At 42.4% G+C, this 13,786-nt stretch overlaps 1 protein-coding gene across 1 annotated transcript; it reads right to left on the bottom strand.

Moving 5' to 3' along the window:
- Positions 1-438: 438 nt before the first annotated feature.
- On the bottom strand, positions 439-13,415 carry LOC127524251 (alpha-tectorin-like). The gene is made up of 9 exons (XM_051915714.1): positions 13,178-13,415; positions 9,759-9,806; positions 9,506-9,627; positions 8,877-9,155; positions 8,597-8,692; positions 8,358-8,511; positions 7,648-8,131; positions 7,507-7,560; positions 439-520 (listed from the first exon to the last, which is right to left on the bottom strand). The coding sequence occupies exons 1-7, from the start codon at positions 13,413-13,415 to the stop codon at positions 7,704-7,706; spliced, it is 1,365 nt and encodes a 454-aa protein (XP_051771674.1). The 3' UTR covers positions 439-520; positions 7,507-7,560; positions 7,648-7,703.
- Between the last annotated feature and the right edge of the window lie 371 nt (positions 13,416-13,786).

The following is a 13,786-nucleotide window of genomic DNA, read 5'->3' as shown; positions in this document are numbered from 1 at the left end:
AGCCCTGCTGTCTCCACTGCCCAAGGTGAACACCCTGCTGTTGGCACTGAGTAGCATACACATTGAGAGCCTGGCACAGAATGGGCTGGTACCCTCCTCCCAAGCAAAGGTCATAGACACAGTTCTCCATGTAGGTCTGTGGAGCATGTACAGAGTGGCAAGCGGCGAATGGGCCGAAAACATCTCCTAGGATCCCACAGTGGTTGGTGTCGCTGTAAACACTCATTTCATCAGTGGTACAAACAGCACAAGCCAGACCTGTGCACCTGACATTATGGCATTCAGGATCTGTGTCACTTTGAACTTTCCAACTGTTGGCAAAGTCCACATCTGAGCTCAAGATCTCCCCACTGGGTGAACGGAAGTCATCTTCGGGGCGCAGGTTAAAGTTTCCACACAGACCACAGGTGGCGTTAAAGTAGTCATAAGGTACAGAGATGCTGACGTAGCTGTATGCATCATATGTAACAACCAGACCAAAGTCTGTGCTGATGGCCAAAGAAAAACCTGACCGATAGACCTGAATGGAGCCATTGCGGAGGGTAAAGGGTGTTGCTGTAAAACTTCCATTAACCTAGACAATGTTGGAAAAGAAGATATTAATAATATGGATAGAAGGTCACATTCAAGTGAAAACTCAAGCAATATATTCACACTAACCTTCGCTTCATAATAGTGATCTTTGACCAGTTCAATTACTTCATCATAAACGAATACTCTGACCATCCGAGTCCATGACACATGTGTGCTGCCCCGATGCTCATTTTTGCCCTCAATGCGATAGTATGGTAAACCGTTGCCACAAGCCTAAAAGATTGAAGGTTTACAGATTGATTAATATCTATTATACAATCAACAGAAAGCCATAGCATCTAGAGAAAGACTAACCTCGGATAGAACATAAGTGCAGGTCCCTTGAAAGTGAAAAATCTGATAATCAAAGGTATAGTAGTGAGGATCACCAGAGATGGTACAGGTTTGCCGTTGAATGTTCTGGCAAGAGTATTGGAAGGAAGCTGGACGGCAGGCTTGGGAATAACTGCAGGGCTCCTGGCTACACCGGAGGCCCGTGCTGGTACAGGTGCATCTCTGCTGGCAGGTGGCATCACTCCAGAAAGAGTCCCCAAGTTGCACTGGAATACCTACAGAACAACAGTTTCACATGGATTTTAACTCAAAATTACTGGAAACTCAAAATTACTGGATATTTAGGAAATAAATACCTAAAACATTTTTAAGACTTCTTGGTTCACATTTAAATTGGTAACTGAATGTTTCCTGCAAATATCTAATGATTTATTTTATAATATAACAAAACATTACCATTAAATTGACAACCCCGTGATCCATGATCTGTTCTGAAGGCCCATCTGCCTGGCTCATTGACATTGCTGCTGTATGTCAAGTTTGTGATGTTATTGGAGAATGACCCAGGAACTGAGAAATGGTATCTTGAGCTGATGGTGTCATAACCAGCCTGTGATAAATTATGACAAAGCTTTCAGCATCTTATTTATGTAGTCTCCTAGATCTCTATATTTTATTTACCATGTTGTGCACACCTGTATGTATCGCTGTGTTGGCGCAATTGTTCCATAATTCATTAAAACAAATGAGAAATGGCCATCTGAAATCAAAACCACTTGGAAAGATGTTTCCTGAAAAAGACAACAATAAAAATAAAGTGCTGACCAACAAAAGTTTTCTGAATGTCACAAAAAACAAACAAAGAAAATCAGTAATGTGTAGAAACTTTGCTTCATGATGTTAAATCATTCTGATTTCTCAAATATGTTACTGAACAAGAACAGAAAGATTTTATAAACCAAATTTGTTTCTTACTGTTCTTGATAGAGGGAAATATGCAACTCTGTCCCATGTTGCAACAAAGACCCAAGTAGCAGAGAAGCTCAGGTCAGGGAAATATTGGTTAATGTCTTGTGTGGCCTCTGTAAGGACACTGCCAGAGGTGTACTGACGATATGAAATAACACCATTGCCACGGTTATCAATATCTGTCCAGAATGGAGCGATGAGGTCTCTTCCGCCATAACTTGGGAACTGGTATGGAGTATAGCTGTGAAATGGCCCATCAAAAGTCAGGTGTCCATTGTTGTTGACCTGAATGAGATAAAGATTTCTTATCATATACACTTTCTTTCAAAATATTTAAAATCCTGTTGTGCGAACACTTACTCCAAACTACCAAAGAAACAGGTCAATAAAGAGTTGCAAATAGACTAAGATTAGAAATAATAATGAAATAGTAAAAAATGTAAAAAAATAAATAAATAAATACAAATAAATGTAAAAATTATAATAAACAAACAAACAAACAAATAGAATTGAGCATTCGGAAATCATTAGTAAAAGAAAGGTAATTTCCTCATTTAGTGTTAACAGGTGACCAAATTAAAACCATAATCACAAATGTAAAAAAAAGCTTGCATCGTACACTGACTTACATATATTCGGCTATATGTTTGTCCAAAAAATATGAACTGTTGCAGAAGGTAGATCACAGATGAACTCCCATCATCAGAGCGATCATTCTCTGTGTCGCCAGCTCCAAATGGATAAAACACAGCTGTGGGAATTCATGAAGGGGAAACAATCACAGATATCAGTTCAAATTTTGCATTCACTGTCTTTGTATGTTTTTTTTGTTTGTTTGTTTGTTTTATAAACTGTTTAAAAAATACCTGGGGGAATGCTTGATCTGTTGGTGGTTATGTATGTGGTGCTTGGTTCTGTAGAGGAAAAAAGATTCTTACCACATTACATACCAACTCTGACATCTCTATAAAGCACAGCAATGATCGTCCCTTGCAACCTTGGTCCCCAAAACATTTTTCCTATTAATTTTCTCAATAAAGATTTGAAAGAGTTCTTTAATAAAGAGTTCTGAACTGAGTCAAACTCCCCTGAGACAAATCAAAACATTATAAACTTTGACTTTAAAAAAAAAAGTATGCGAAAATCTGGCAGAGACAAGAGTACAAGAATGTGCTCTACACATCTTTCATGATGAAATGAACTACAGTACCATGAAGAATTGCAGATGACAATTATACAACTATTAATCAGTGGTTATACGTATAAAAATTATGTATTTTAAATAGACTGAAAAATAATCATCTATACACAAATATATAAAAAGTTGAAAAATGCAAGCACTTGATTTTACAATGCTGCATGGGTTGAGCGGTCACTGTTAGTCCTTTATCTGAAATTAACACTAAATAGGAGTTGACATTATGGAAACTAATGGCTTTAACAGTACCATATACTTTACCAATGATTAAAAAAAAAAATCAAAAGCTCATGGTATACCTGTCTTGAAAGATTTAAACAGACTTTTTTTAAATACATTAAATCACTAAAAAACTTATTTGAATTTATTGTTGTTTTTTTCTAAATTGTTTCAAAAATACCTGAGGGAAGGCTTGATCTGGTGGTGGTCATGTATGTGGTGCTCTCTTCTGGAAAGAGGAATTTCCATGAAAAAGATTGCGATCATCCACCCAAAACCAAATGCTGATGTAATCAAGAAATGTTAATATGAGATATCACAGTTGGTCACTGACCATAGCAGCCCCGACGTCCACCTCTGACCATACACTCCATAGTCAGTTGGCAGGAAGAAGCAGAGCAGCGCAGATCATTTGGAGCAAAACATTCACAGAGTTGAGAACATTCTAGATCCCAGAACTGCTCGCCAACCTATGAAATCATTCCACAAAATAAAAAACTTTACATTTCAAGAAGGGAGGACATAAGTATGTTTGAGGAGTTGTTTTTGCAGTAACACTACATACAAGGTTCCGCTTTTCAGTATCCTGTGAGATCTAATAAAGCTTTGTTAAAAGAGTTTTTTTTAAATCCTCACATTAAAGTAGAATCCATCATAAAGGCAGCCACATTGCTCCACCGGTACACAGATTCCTCCACTCCTCACCAATCCATCATCACAGAAACATCCCTCTGAGCATGTGTGTTCACAACTAGCATCAATGCTGCTGGCGCAAGTGTGACCACAGTCTGTGCCACACAACTCATAGTGGCTGTTCTCTGAGCAGGTCATGACTGGGAAAGTAACAAACAAAGCATGTAGACATCAAACACATCTTATAAATGTATATACCATTTGTTTACAATACAAGCTAATGACACACACTAATGGAAATAACCGAAAATAATCTCACTCACCACAGGATGCACTTTCTCTCCAGGGGTAGATAACAGCATTGTTAGATTGACAGGCACTCGCATAGGTTTGGATCGAGCGACACAGGACATCATTACGGTTTCCAGAAAGACACACATCGAACACACAGTCATTAAAGTAGGCTTGAGGATCGACATAAACATGGCAGAAGCTAAAGGGGCCCTCACTGGACCTGATGATGTCACACAGAGAACGGGCAGTTGTCTGATCCTGACACAAAGGGCAATTGTTTCCACACCCATCATTACATGGCACTTCGTCCTCAACCTTCCAACTTGCCCCAAACTGGTCTGCTGAGCGTACCAGAGCACCTGAAGGAGTCATGAAGTCATCGTTGCTCTGGCCATTGAAGTTGCCACAGAGGCCACATGTAACCCCACTGTAGTCTGCTGGTACAATGATGTTCACTGTCCAGGAGCCACCATAACTCACACTGAAACCAAAGTCGGTTGATACAAATATGTACTGTCCACTGGAGTAGACAGACACCTGACCAGAATCAAGCAGGATGGGGAGGTTTCTGGTCTCTCCATCAACCTGATTGAAAGGAAAATAAGTGCAGAGTGTTCAAAGATTATCTGCTGTAGATCAGGGCCTCATAACATTAACACAAGCCTGTCATTAATCATTATGTTTTTTGTCTATCAAGGGAAATTACAGTGAGCGATGCTTGATTACCTCAACGGCAGAATGACCGTTCATGTCCTGTGACATGTGAACAAGATGGCCAGAGACATTGACAAAAACTTCAACAGTAATTGCCACCGGGAGTCCATGCCACGCCTCGTTCTTTGCATCCACCTGGAAATGGGGAAGCCCAACAGTGTCATTACATACTGTGGCTAGCACATAGCGACATGTGCCCTGGAAGTCAAAGAAGGATCCATCAAAAGACATGTAGTGGGGGTCACCCGAAGCAGAGCAGCGAGCACGTGGATGAGGATGGCAGCCGTATTCGCCGTCCAACACATGGCAAACCTCTTCTTCGCTGCAAGATGATGGCGTGCAATGGACACTTCCAGTGATTCCGTTACAAACACACGAGAACTGACACTCTTCACCATGCCAGAACCTCTCTCCAGCCTGCCGATAACGCCCAGAGTAGTGGCAACCACAACCCGTGGGGGGCACACAGCGATCTCCATTTAACACATTTCCATCATTACACTGGCATCCTTCCTGGCACTGCAAGGTGCACTGAAATGGAAACGAGAGGCTGGGGCAGGACGCAGGACAGGACGTGCCGCATAATTCATAATGGGTATTTGCTGGACATGTGGATTCTGGTTGAAAACAATGACAGAAAAACAATGACAGAATTTTTAAGCACATTGGAGCTTCATGTAATTAAGTTCTAGGTAAGCAGGTCCAACACTAGATGCTTACCGCAGTGGGTGACACTTCTCCACTCTTCAACTGCAATGCCATTCTGTTGGCAAAGCAGCGTGTAACCTCGCAGAGCCTCACATAGGGCCTCTCTGGCACCTTGTGTCTGCTCCAGCAACTTAATGCAATCTGCTATCCGTTGCTGAGGATCTAGTGTTCTGCTGCACTCAGCAAATGGTCCATCATCCATAGCCATGATACTACAATGTTCACTGAACTGGCTGCTGTTCTGATAATGTCCTGGTTCCCAGCTGTCAGGTGGGTCCTCACAGTGTGCTGATAGGGATCCATCACGCCAGCTGTCCGCAAACAGCTGGGTGTCATTCAAAAGGACAGCATCTGGAGTGTAAAACTCATCGGCAATGTCTCCATTCAAGTTGCCACACAGACCTCCGAGTGTACCGTTGTACGTGCTCGGTGCTGTGACTCGGACAATGTGTGGCCAGTCGGCTCTCACGGTCACCCCAAAGTTTGTTTCCAAAACAAAACCCCTCACACTACTGTGATAGATACGGATTTGACCAGAGCCAACACTGATGGGCAGACCAACCATCTGTCCATCCACCTGAAGAGAATGATAAAAAGAAATTGTTCCATTTAGCATATGAATTTGAGAAATAACACGATTATGCTCTTTTACTAAATAAATGCTTAGTCACTTAATATTTTGCCTAACCTTTACATTGCTGCCCTCTCCCATTTCAATGGCGACCTGTATTCCTTCTGCTTCAAACTTCAGGAACCTGGCAAAGTCATGAAGACCTCTGGGTACTTTCTCCACCGTCAACACAAAGTGTGGTAGGGGGGATGGCCCCATCACTCTAACAAGGGTCAGTCCGCAAGCTCCGGGGTATCTGAAACTTTGTCCATCGAAGGTGTGATATGACCCTAGGTTTTCAACCGAGCAGGTAGCATAGCCGATGGGTCTGCAGCCTCTCACACCGTCATGGACTCCACACACCTCTTCTGGACCACACTGGTGCTGATGGCAGATCATCGACATGCTGCTGCATACACACCGTCTCCCACAGTCACCGTCCAACACCACTGACTGTCCTTCAGCGTAATAGAAGCCCTCAAAGGTGCAGCCACAGTTTGCTTCAGGCACACACTCTCCAGCACTGAGGATGTACCCAGGATCACAGATACAGCTCTCCTGATTGGGCAAGGGACAGTTCATTGGGGCAGATGGATTACTGCAAGTTGCAGGGCAGCCTGTTCCTTGAGGCTCAAAATGACTGTGTTGAGGGCATTGAATCTCTGGAAATGGAGGAAGAAAATAAAGAATATGCATCAATTTCTGTAATCTTTCGATTTGGACAGAGATCAAATTTGTTTTATTCAATGCATTCATAAAGATGCCTACCACAAAAGCCCTGCTGTCTCCACTGCCCAAGGTGAACACCCTGCTGTTGACACTGAGTAGCATACACATTGAGAGCCTGGCACAGAATGGGCTGGTACCCTCCTCCCAAGCAAAGGTCATAGACACAGTTCTCCATGTAGGTCTGTGGAGCATGTACAGGGTGGCAAGCGGCGAATGGGCCGACAACATTTCCTAGGAGCCCACAGTGGTTGGTGTCGCTGTAAACACTCATTTCATCAGTGGTACAAACAGCACAAGCCAGACCTGTGCACCTGACATTATGGCATTCAGGATCTGTGTCACTTTGAACTTTCCAACTATTGGCAAAGTCCACATCTGAGCTCAAGATCTCCCCACTGGGTGAACGAAAGTCATCTTCGGGGCGCAGGTTAAAGTTTCCACACAGACCACAGGTGGCGTTAAAGTACTCATAAGGTACAGAGATGCTGACGTAGCTATATGCATCATATGTAACAACCAGACCAAAGTCTGTGCTGATGGCCAAAGAAAAACCTGACCGATAGACCTGAATGGAGCCATTGTGGAGGGTAAAGGGTGTTGCTGTAAAGCTTCCATTAACCTAGACAATGTTGCAAAAAAAGGATATTAGCAATATGGATAGAAGGTCACAACCAAGTGAAAACTCAAGCAATATATTCACACTAACCTTCGCTTCATAATAGTGATCTTTGACCAGTTCGATTATTTCATCATAGACAAACACTATGACCATCCGAGTCCATGACACATGTGTGCTGCCCCGATGCTCATTTTTGCCCTCAATGCGATAGTATGGTAAACCGTTGCCACAAGCCTAAAATATTTAAGGATTACAGATTGATTAATATCTATTATACAATCAACAGAAAGCCATAGAATCTTCAGAGAAAGACTAACCTCGGATAGAACATAAGTGCAGGTCCCTTGAAAGTGAAAAATCTGATAATCAAAGGTATAGTAGTGAGGATCACCAGAGATGGTACATGTTTGCCGTTGAATGTTCTGGCAAGAGTACTGGAAGGAAGCTGGACGGCAGGCTTGGGAATAACTGCAGGGCTCCTGGCTACACTGGAGGCCGCTGCTGGTACAGGTGCATCTCTGCTGGCAGGTGGCATCACTCCAGAAAGAGTCTCCAAGTTGCACTGGAATACCTACAGAACAACAGTTTCACATGGATTTTAACTCAAAATTACTGGATGTTTAGGGAATAAATACCTAAAACATTTTTAAGACTTCTTGGTTCACCAATAAGGTACACTAACATTTAAATTGGTAACTGAATGTTTTCTGCAAATACTAAATGATTTATTTAGTCTAGGAGTACATCAAATGAAAATAAATAAATATAAATTAAATTAAAATAAAACAAAACATTACCATTAAATTGACAACCCCGTGATCCATGATCTGTTCTGAAGGCCCATCTGCCTGGCTCATTGACATTGCTGCTGTATGTCAAGTTTGTGATGTTATTGGAGAATGACCCAGGAACTGAGAAATGGTATCTTGAGCTGATGGTGTCATAACCAGCCTGTGATAAATTATAACAAAACTTTCAGCATCTTATTTATGTAGTCTTCTATATCTCTATATTTTATTTACCATGTTGTGCACACCTGTATGTATCGCTGTGTTGGCGCAATTGTTCCATAATTCATTAAAACAAATGAGAAATGGCCATCTGAAATCAAAACCACTTGGAAAGATGTTTCCTGAAAAAGACAACAATAAAAATAATGTGCTGACCAACAAAAGTTTTCTGAATGTCACAAAAAACAAACAAAGAAAATCAGTAATGTGTAGAAACTTTGCTTCATGATGTTAAATCATTCTGATTTCTCAAATATGTTACTGAACAAGAACAGAAAGATTTTATAAACCAAATTGGTTTCTTACTGTTCTTGATAGAGGGAAATATGCAACTCTGTCCCATGTTGCAACAAAGACCCAAGTAGCAGAGAAGCTCAGGTCAGGGAAATATTGGTTAATGTCTTGTGTGGCCTCTGTAAGGACACTGCCAGAGGTGTACTGACGATATGAAATAACACCATTGCCACGGTTATCAATATCTGTCCAGAATGGAGAGATGAGGTCTCTTTCGCCATAACTTGGGAACTGGTATGGTGTCCAGCTGTGAAATGGCCCATCAAAAGTCAGGTGTCCATTGTTGTTGACCTGAAAGAGATAAAGACTTCTTATCATACACACTTTCTTTTAAAATATTTAAAATCCTGTTGTGTGAACACTTACTCCAAACTACCAAAGAAACAGGTCGATAAAGAGTTGCAAATGGACTAAGATCAGAAATAATAATGAAACGGTAAACAATGTAAAATAAATAAATAAATGTAATAATTATAATAAATAAAATAAACAAACAAATAAATACAACTGAGCATTCAGAAGTCAATAGTAACAGAAAGAAGGAATTCAATGAAAGGTCATTTCCTCATTTAGTGTTAACACAGGTGACCTCCAAACCATAATCACAAATGAAAAAAAGCTGGCATCGTTCACTGACTTACATATATTCGGCTATATGTTTGTCCAAAAAATATGAACTGTTGCAGAAGGTAGATCACAGATGAACTCCCATCATCAGAGCGATCATTCTCTGTGTCACCAGCTCCAAATGGATAAAACACAGCTGTGGGAATTTATGGAAAAAAAAAAAAAAAAAAAATCTCTGATATCAGTTCAAATGCCTTTTTGTGAAAATCATTCACTGTCTTTGCATTTGTTTGTTTGTTTTTCTTTACAAATTGTTTCAAAAAATACCTGGGGGAATGCTTGATCTGTTGGTGGTTATGTATGTGGTGCTCGGTTCTGTAGAGAAAAAAAAGATTTTTACCACATTACATGCCAATTCTGACATCTCTATAGAGCACAACAATGATCGTCCCTTGCACCCTTGCTCCCCAAAGCAATTTTCCTATTCATTTTCTCCATAAGGATTTGAAAAAGTTCTTCAAAAAAAGTTCTGAAGATTTAAACAGACTTTTCTTTAATACATTAAATCACTAAAATACTTCTTTGAATTTATTGTCGGTTTTTTCTAAATTGTTTCAAAAATACCTGAGGGAAGGCTTGATATGGTGGTGGTCATGTATGTGGTGCTCTCTTCTGTAAAGAGGAATTTCCATGAAAAAGATTGCAATCATCCACCCAAAGCCAAATGCTGATGTAATTAAGAAAAGTTAATATTAGAGGTATCACAGTTGATCACTGACCATAGCAGCCCCGACGTCCACCTCTGACCATACACTCCATAGTCGGTTGGCAGGAAGAAGCAGAGCAGCGCAGATCATTTGGAGCAAAACATTCACAGAGTTGAGAACATTCTAGATCCCAGAACTGCTCGCCAACCTATGAAATCATTCCACAAAATAAAAAACTTTACATTTCAAGAAGGGAGGACATGAGTATGTTTGAGGAGTTGTTTTTGCAGTAACACTACATACAAGGTTCTGCTTTTCAGTATCCTGTGAGATCTAATAAAGCTTTGTTAAAAGAGTTTTTTTTTAAATCCTCACATTAAAGTAGAATCCATCATAAAGGCAGCCACATTGCTCCACCGGTACACAGATTCCTCCACTCCTCACCAATTCATCATCACAGAAACATCCCTCTGAGCATGTGTGTTCACAACTAGCATCAATGCTGCTGGCGCAAGTGTGACCACAGTCTGTGCCACACAACTCATAGTGGCTGTTCTCTGAGCAGGTCATGACTGGGAAAGTAACAAACAAAGCATATAGATATCAAACATCTTATAAATGTAAACAAATGGTATATACAATACAAGCTAATGACACACACTAATGGAAATAACCGAAAATAATCTCACTCACCACAGGATGCACTTTCTCTCCAGGGGTAGATAACAGCATTGTTAGATTGACAGGCACTCGCATAGGTTTGGATCGAGCGACACAGGACATCATTACGGTTTCCAGAAAGACACACATCGAACACACAGTCATTAAAGTAGGCTTGAGGATCGACATAAACATGGCAGAAGCTAAAGGGGCCCTCACTGGACCTGATGATGTCACACAGAGAACGGGCAGTTGTCTGATCCTGACACAAAGGGCAATTGTTTCCACACCCATCATTACATGGCACTTCGTCCTCAACCTTCCAGCTTGCCCCAAACTGGTCTGCTGAGCGTACCAGAGCACCTGAAGGCATCATGAAGTCATCGTTGCTCTGGCCATTGAAGTTGCCACAGAGGCCACATGTAACCCCACTGTAGTCTGCTGGTACAATGATGTTCACTGTCCAGGAGCCACCATAACTCACACTGAAACCAAAGTCGGTTGATACAAATATGTACTGTCCACTGGAGTAGATAGACGTCTGACCAGAATCAAGCAGGATGGGGAGGTTTCTGGTCTCTCCATCAACCTGATTGAAAGGAAAATAAGTGCAGAGTGTTCAAAGATTATCTGCTGTAGATCAGGGCCTCATAACATTAACACAAGCCTGTCATTAATCATTATGTTTTTTGTCTATCAAGAGAAATTACAGTGAGCGATGCTTGATTACCTCAACGGCAGAATGACCGTTCATGTCCTGTGACATGTGAACAAGATGGCCAGAGACATTAACAAAAACTTCAACAGTAATTGCCACCGGGAGTCCATGCCACGCCTCATTCTTTGCATCCACCTGGAAAAGGGGAAGCCCAACAGTGTCATTACATACTGTGGCTAGCACATAGCGACATGTGCCCTGGAAGTCAAAGAAGGATCCATCAAAAGACATGTAGTGGGGGTCACCCGAAGCAGAGCAGCGAGCACGTGGATGAGGATGGCAGCCGTATTCGCCGTCCAACACATGGCAGACTTCTTCTTCGCTGCAAGATGATGGCGTGCAATGGACATTTCCAGTGATTCCGTTACAAACACACGAGAACTGACACTCTTCACCATGCCAGAACCTCTCTCCAGCCTGCCGATAACGCCCAGAGTAGTGGCAACCACAACCCGTGGGGGGCACACAGCGATCTCCATTTAACACATTTCCATCATTACACTGGCATCCTTCCTGGCACTGCAAGGTGCACTGAAATGGAAACGAGAAGCTGGGGCAGGACGCAGGACAGGACGTGCCGCATAATTCATAATGGGTATTTGCTGGACATGTGGATTCTGGTTGAAAACAATGACAGAAAAACAATGACAGAATTTTTAAGCACATTGGAGCTTCATGTAATTAAGTTCTAGGTAAGCAGGTCCAACACTAGATGCTTACCGCAGTGGGTGACACTTCTCCACTCTTCAACTGCAATGCCATTCTGTTGGCAAAGCAGCGTGTAACCTCGCAGAGCCTCACATAGGGCCTCTCTGGCACCTTGTGTCTGCTCCAGCAACTTAATGCAATCTGCTATCCGTTGCTGAGGATCTAGTGTTCTGCTGCACTCAGCAAATGGTCCATCATCCATAGCCATGATACTACAATGTTCACTGAACTGGCTGCTGTTCTGATAATGTCCTGGTTCCCAGCTGTCAGGTGGGTCCTCACAGTGTGCTGATAGGGATCCATCACGCCAGCTGTCCGCAAACAGCTGGGTGTCATTCAAAAGGACAGCATCTGGAGTGTAAAACTCATCGGCAATGTCTCCGTTCAAGTTGCCACACAGACCTCCGAGTGTACCGTTGTACGTGCTCGGTGCTGTGACTCGGACAATGTGTGGCCAGTCAGCTCTCACAGTCACCCCAAAGTTCGTTTCCAAAACAAAACCCCTCACACTGCTGTGATAGATACGGATTTGACCAGAGCCAACACTGACGGGCAGACCAACCATCTGTCCATCCACCTGAAGAGAATGATAAACAGAGACTTTTCCATTTAGCATATGAATTGAGAAATAACACAATTATGCTCTTTTACTAAATAAATGCTTAGTCACTTAATATTTTGCCTAACCTTTACATTGCTGCCCTCTCCCATTTCAATGGCGACCTGGATTCCTTCTGCCTCAAACTTCAGGAACCTGGCAAAGTCATGAAGACCTCTGGGTATTTTCTCCACTGTCAACACAAAGTGTGGTAGGGGGGATGGCCCCATCACTCTAACAAGGGTCAGTCCGCAAGCTCCGGGGTATCTGAAACTTTGTCCATCGAAGGTGTGATATGACCCTAGGTTTTCAACCGAGCAGGTAGCATAGCCAATGGGTCTGCAGCCTCTCACACCGTCATGGACTCCACACACCTCTTCTGGACCACACTGGTGCTGATGGCAGATCATCGACATGCTGCTGCATACACACCGTCTCCCACAGTCACCGTCCAACACCACTGACTGTCCTTCAGCGTAATAGAAGCCCTCAAAGGTGCAGCCACAGTTTGCTTCAGGCACACACTCTCCAGCACTGAGGATGTACCCAGGATCACAGATACAGCTCTCCTGATTGGGCAAGGGACAGTTCATTGGGGCAGATGGATTACTGCAAGTCGCAGGGCAGCCTGTTCCTTGAGGCTCAAAATGACTGTGTTGAGGGCATTGAATCTCTGGAAATGGAGGAAGAAAATAAAGAATATGCATCAATTTCTGTAATCTTTTGATTTGGACAGAGATCAAATTTGTTTTATTCAATGCATTCATCAAGATGCCTACCACAAAAGCCCTGCTGTCTCCACTGCCCAAGGTGAACACCCTGCTGTTGGCACTGAGTAGCATACACATTGAGAGCCTGGCACAGAATGGGCTGGTACCCTCCTCCCAAGCAAAGGTCATAGACACAGTTCTCCATGTAGGTCTGTGGAGCATGTACAGGGTGGCAAGCGGCAAAAGGGCCAGCA

Source organism: Ctenopharyngodon idella, chromosome 12 (genome assembly GCF_019924925.1).
Source record: "Ctenopharyngodon idella isolate HZGC_01 chromosome 12, HZGC01, whole genome shotgun sequence".
In the NCBI taxonomy this organism is placed as follows: domain Eukaryota; kingdom Metazoa; phylum Chordata; class Actinopteri; order Cypriniformes; family Xenocyprididae; genus Ctenopharyngodon; species Ctenopharyngodon idella.
This window is presented reverse-complemented; position numbering and strand designations above follow the sequence as displayed.

Bases quoted from the DNA above. Each gene is read 5' to 3' on its own strand.
- LOC127524251 (XM_051915714.1), bottom strand. From the start codon at position 13,415: ATGAACTGTCCCTTGCCCAATCAGGAGAGCTGTATCTGTGATCCTGGG. The intron at 9,807-13,177 runs GTGTGAGAGGCT...TTTTCTCTACAG, and splicing joins GGTGTGTGGAGTCCATGACG to AACCGAGCACCACATACATA. The intron at 8,512-8,596 runs GTGTGCACAACA...AATTTATCACAG, and splicing joins CAACACAGCGATACATACAG to GCTGGTTATGACACCATCAG.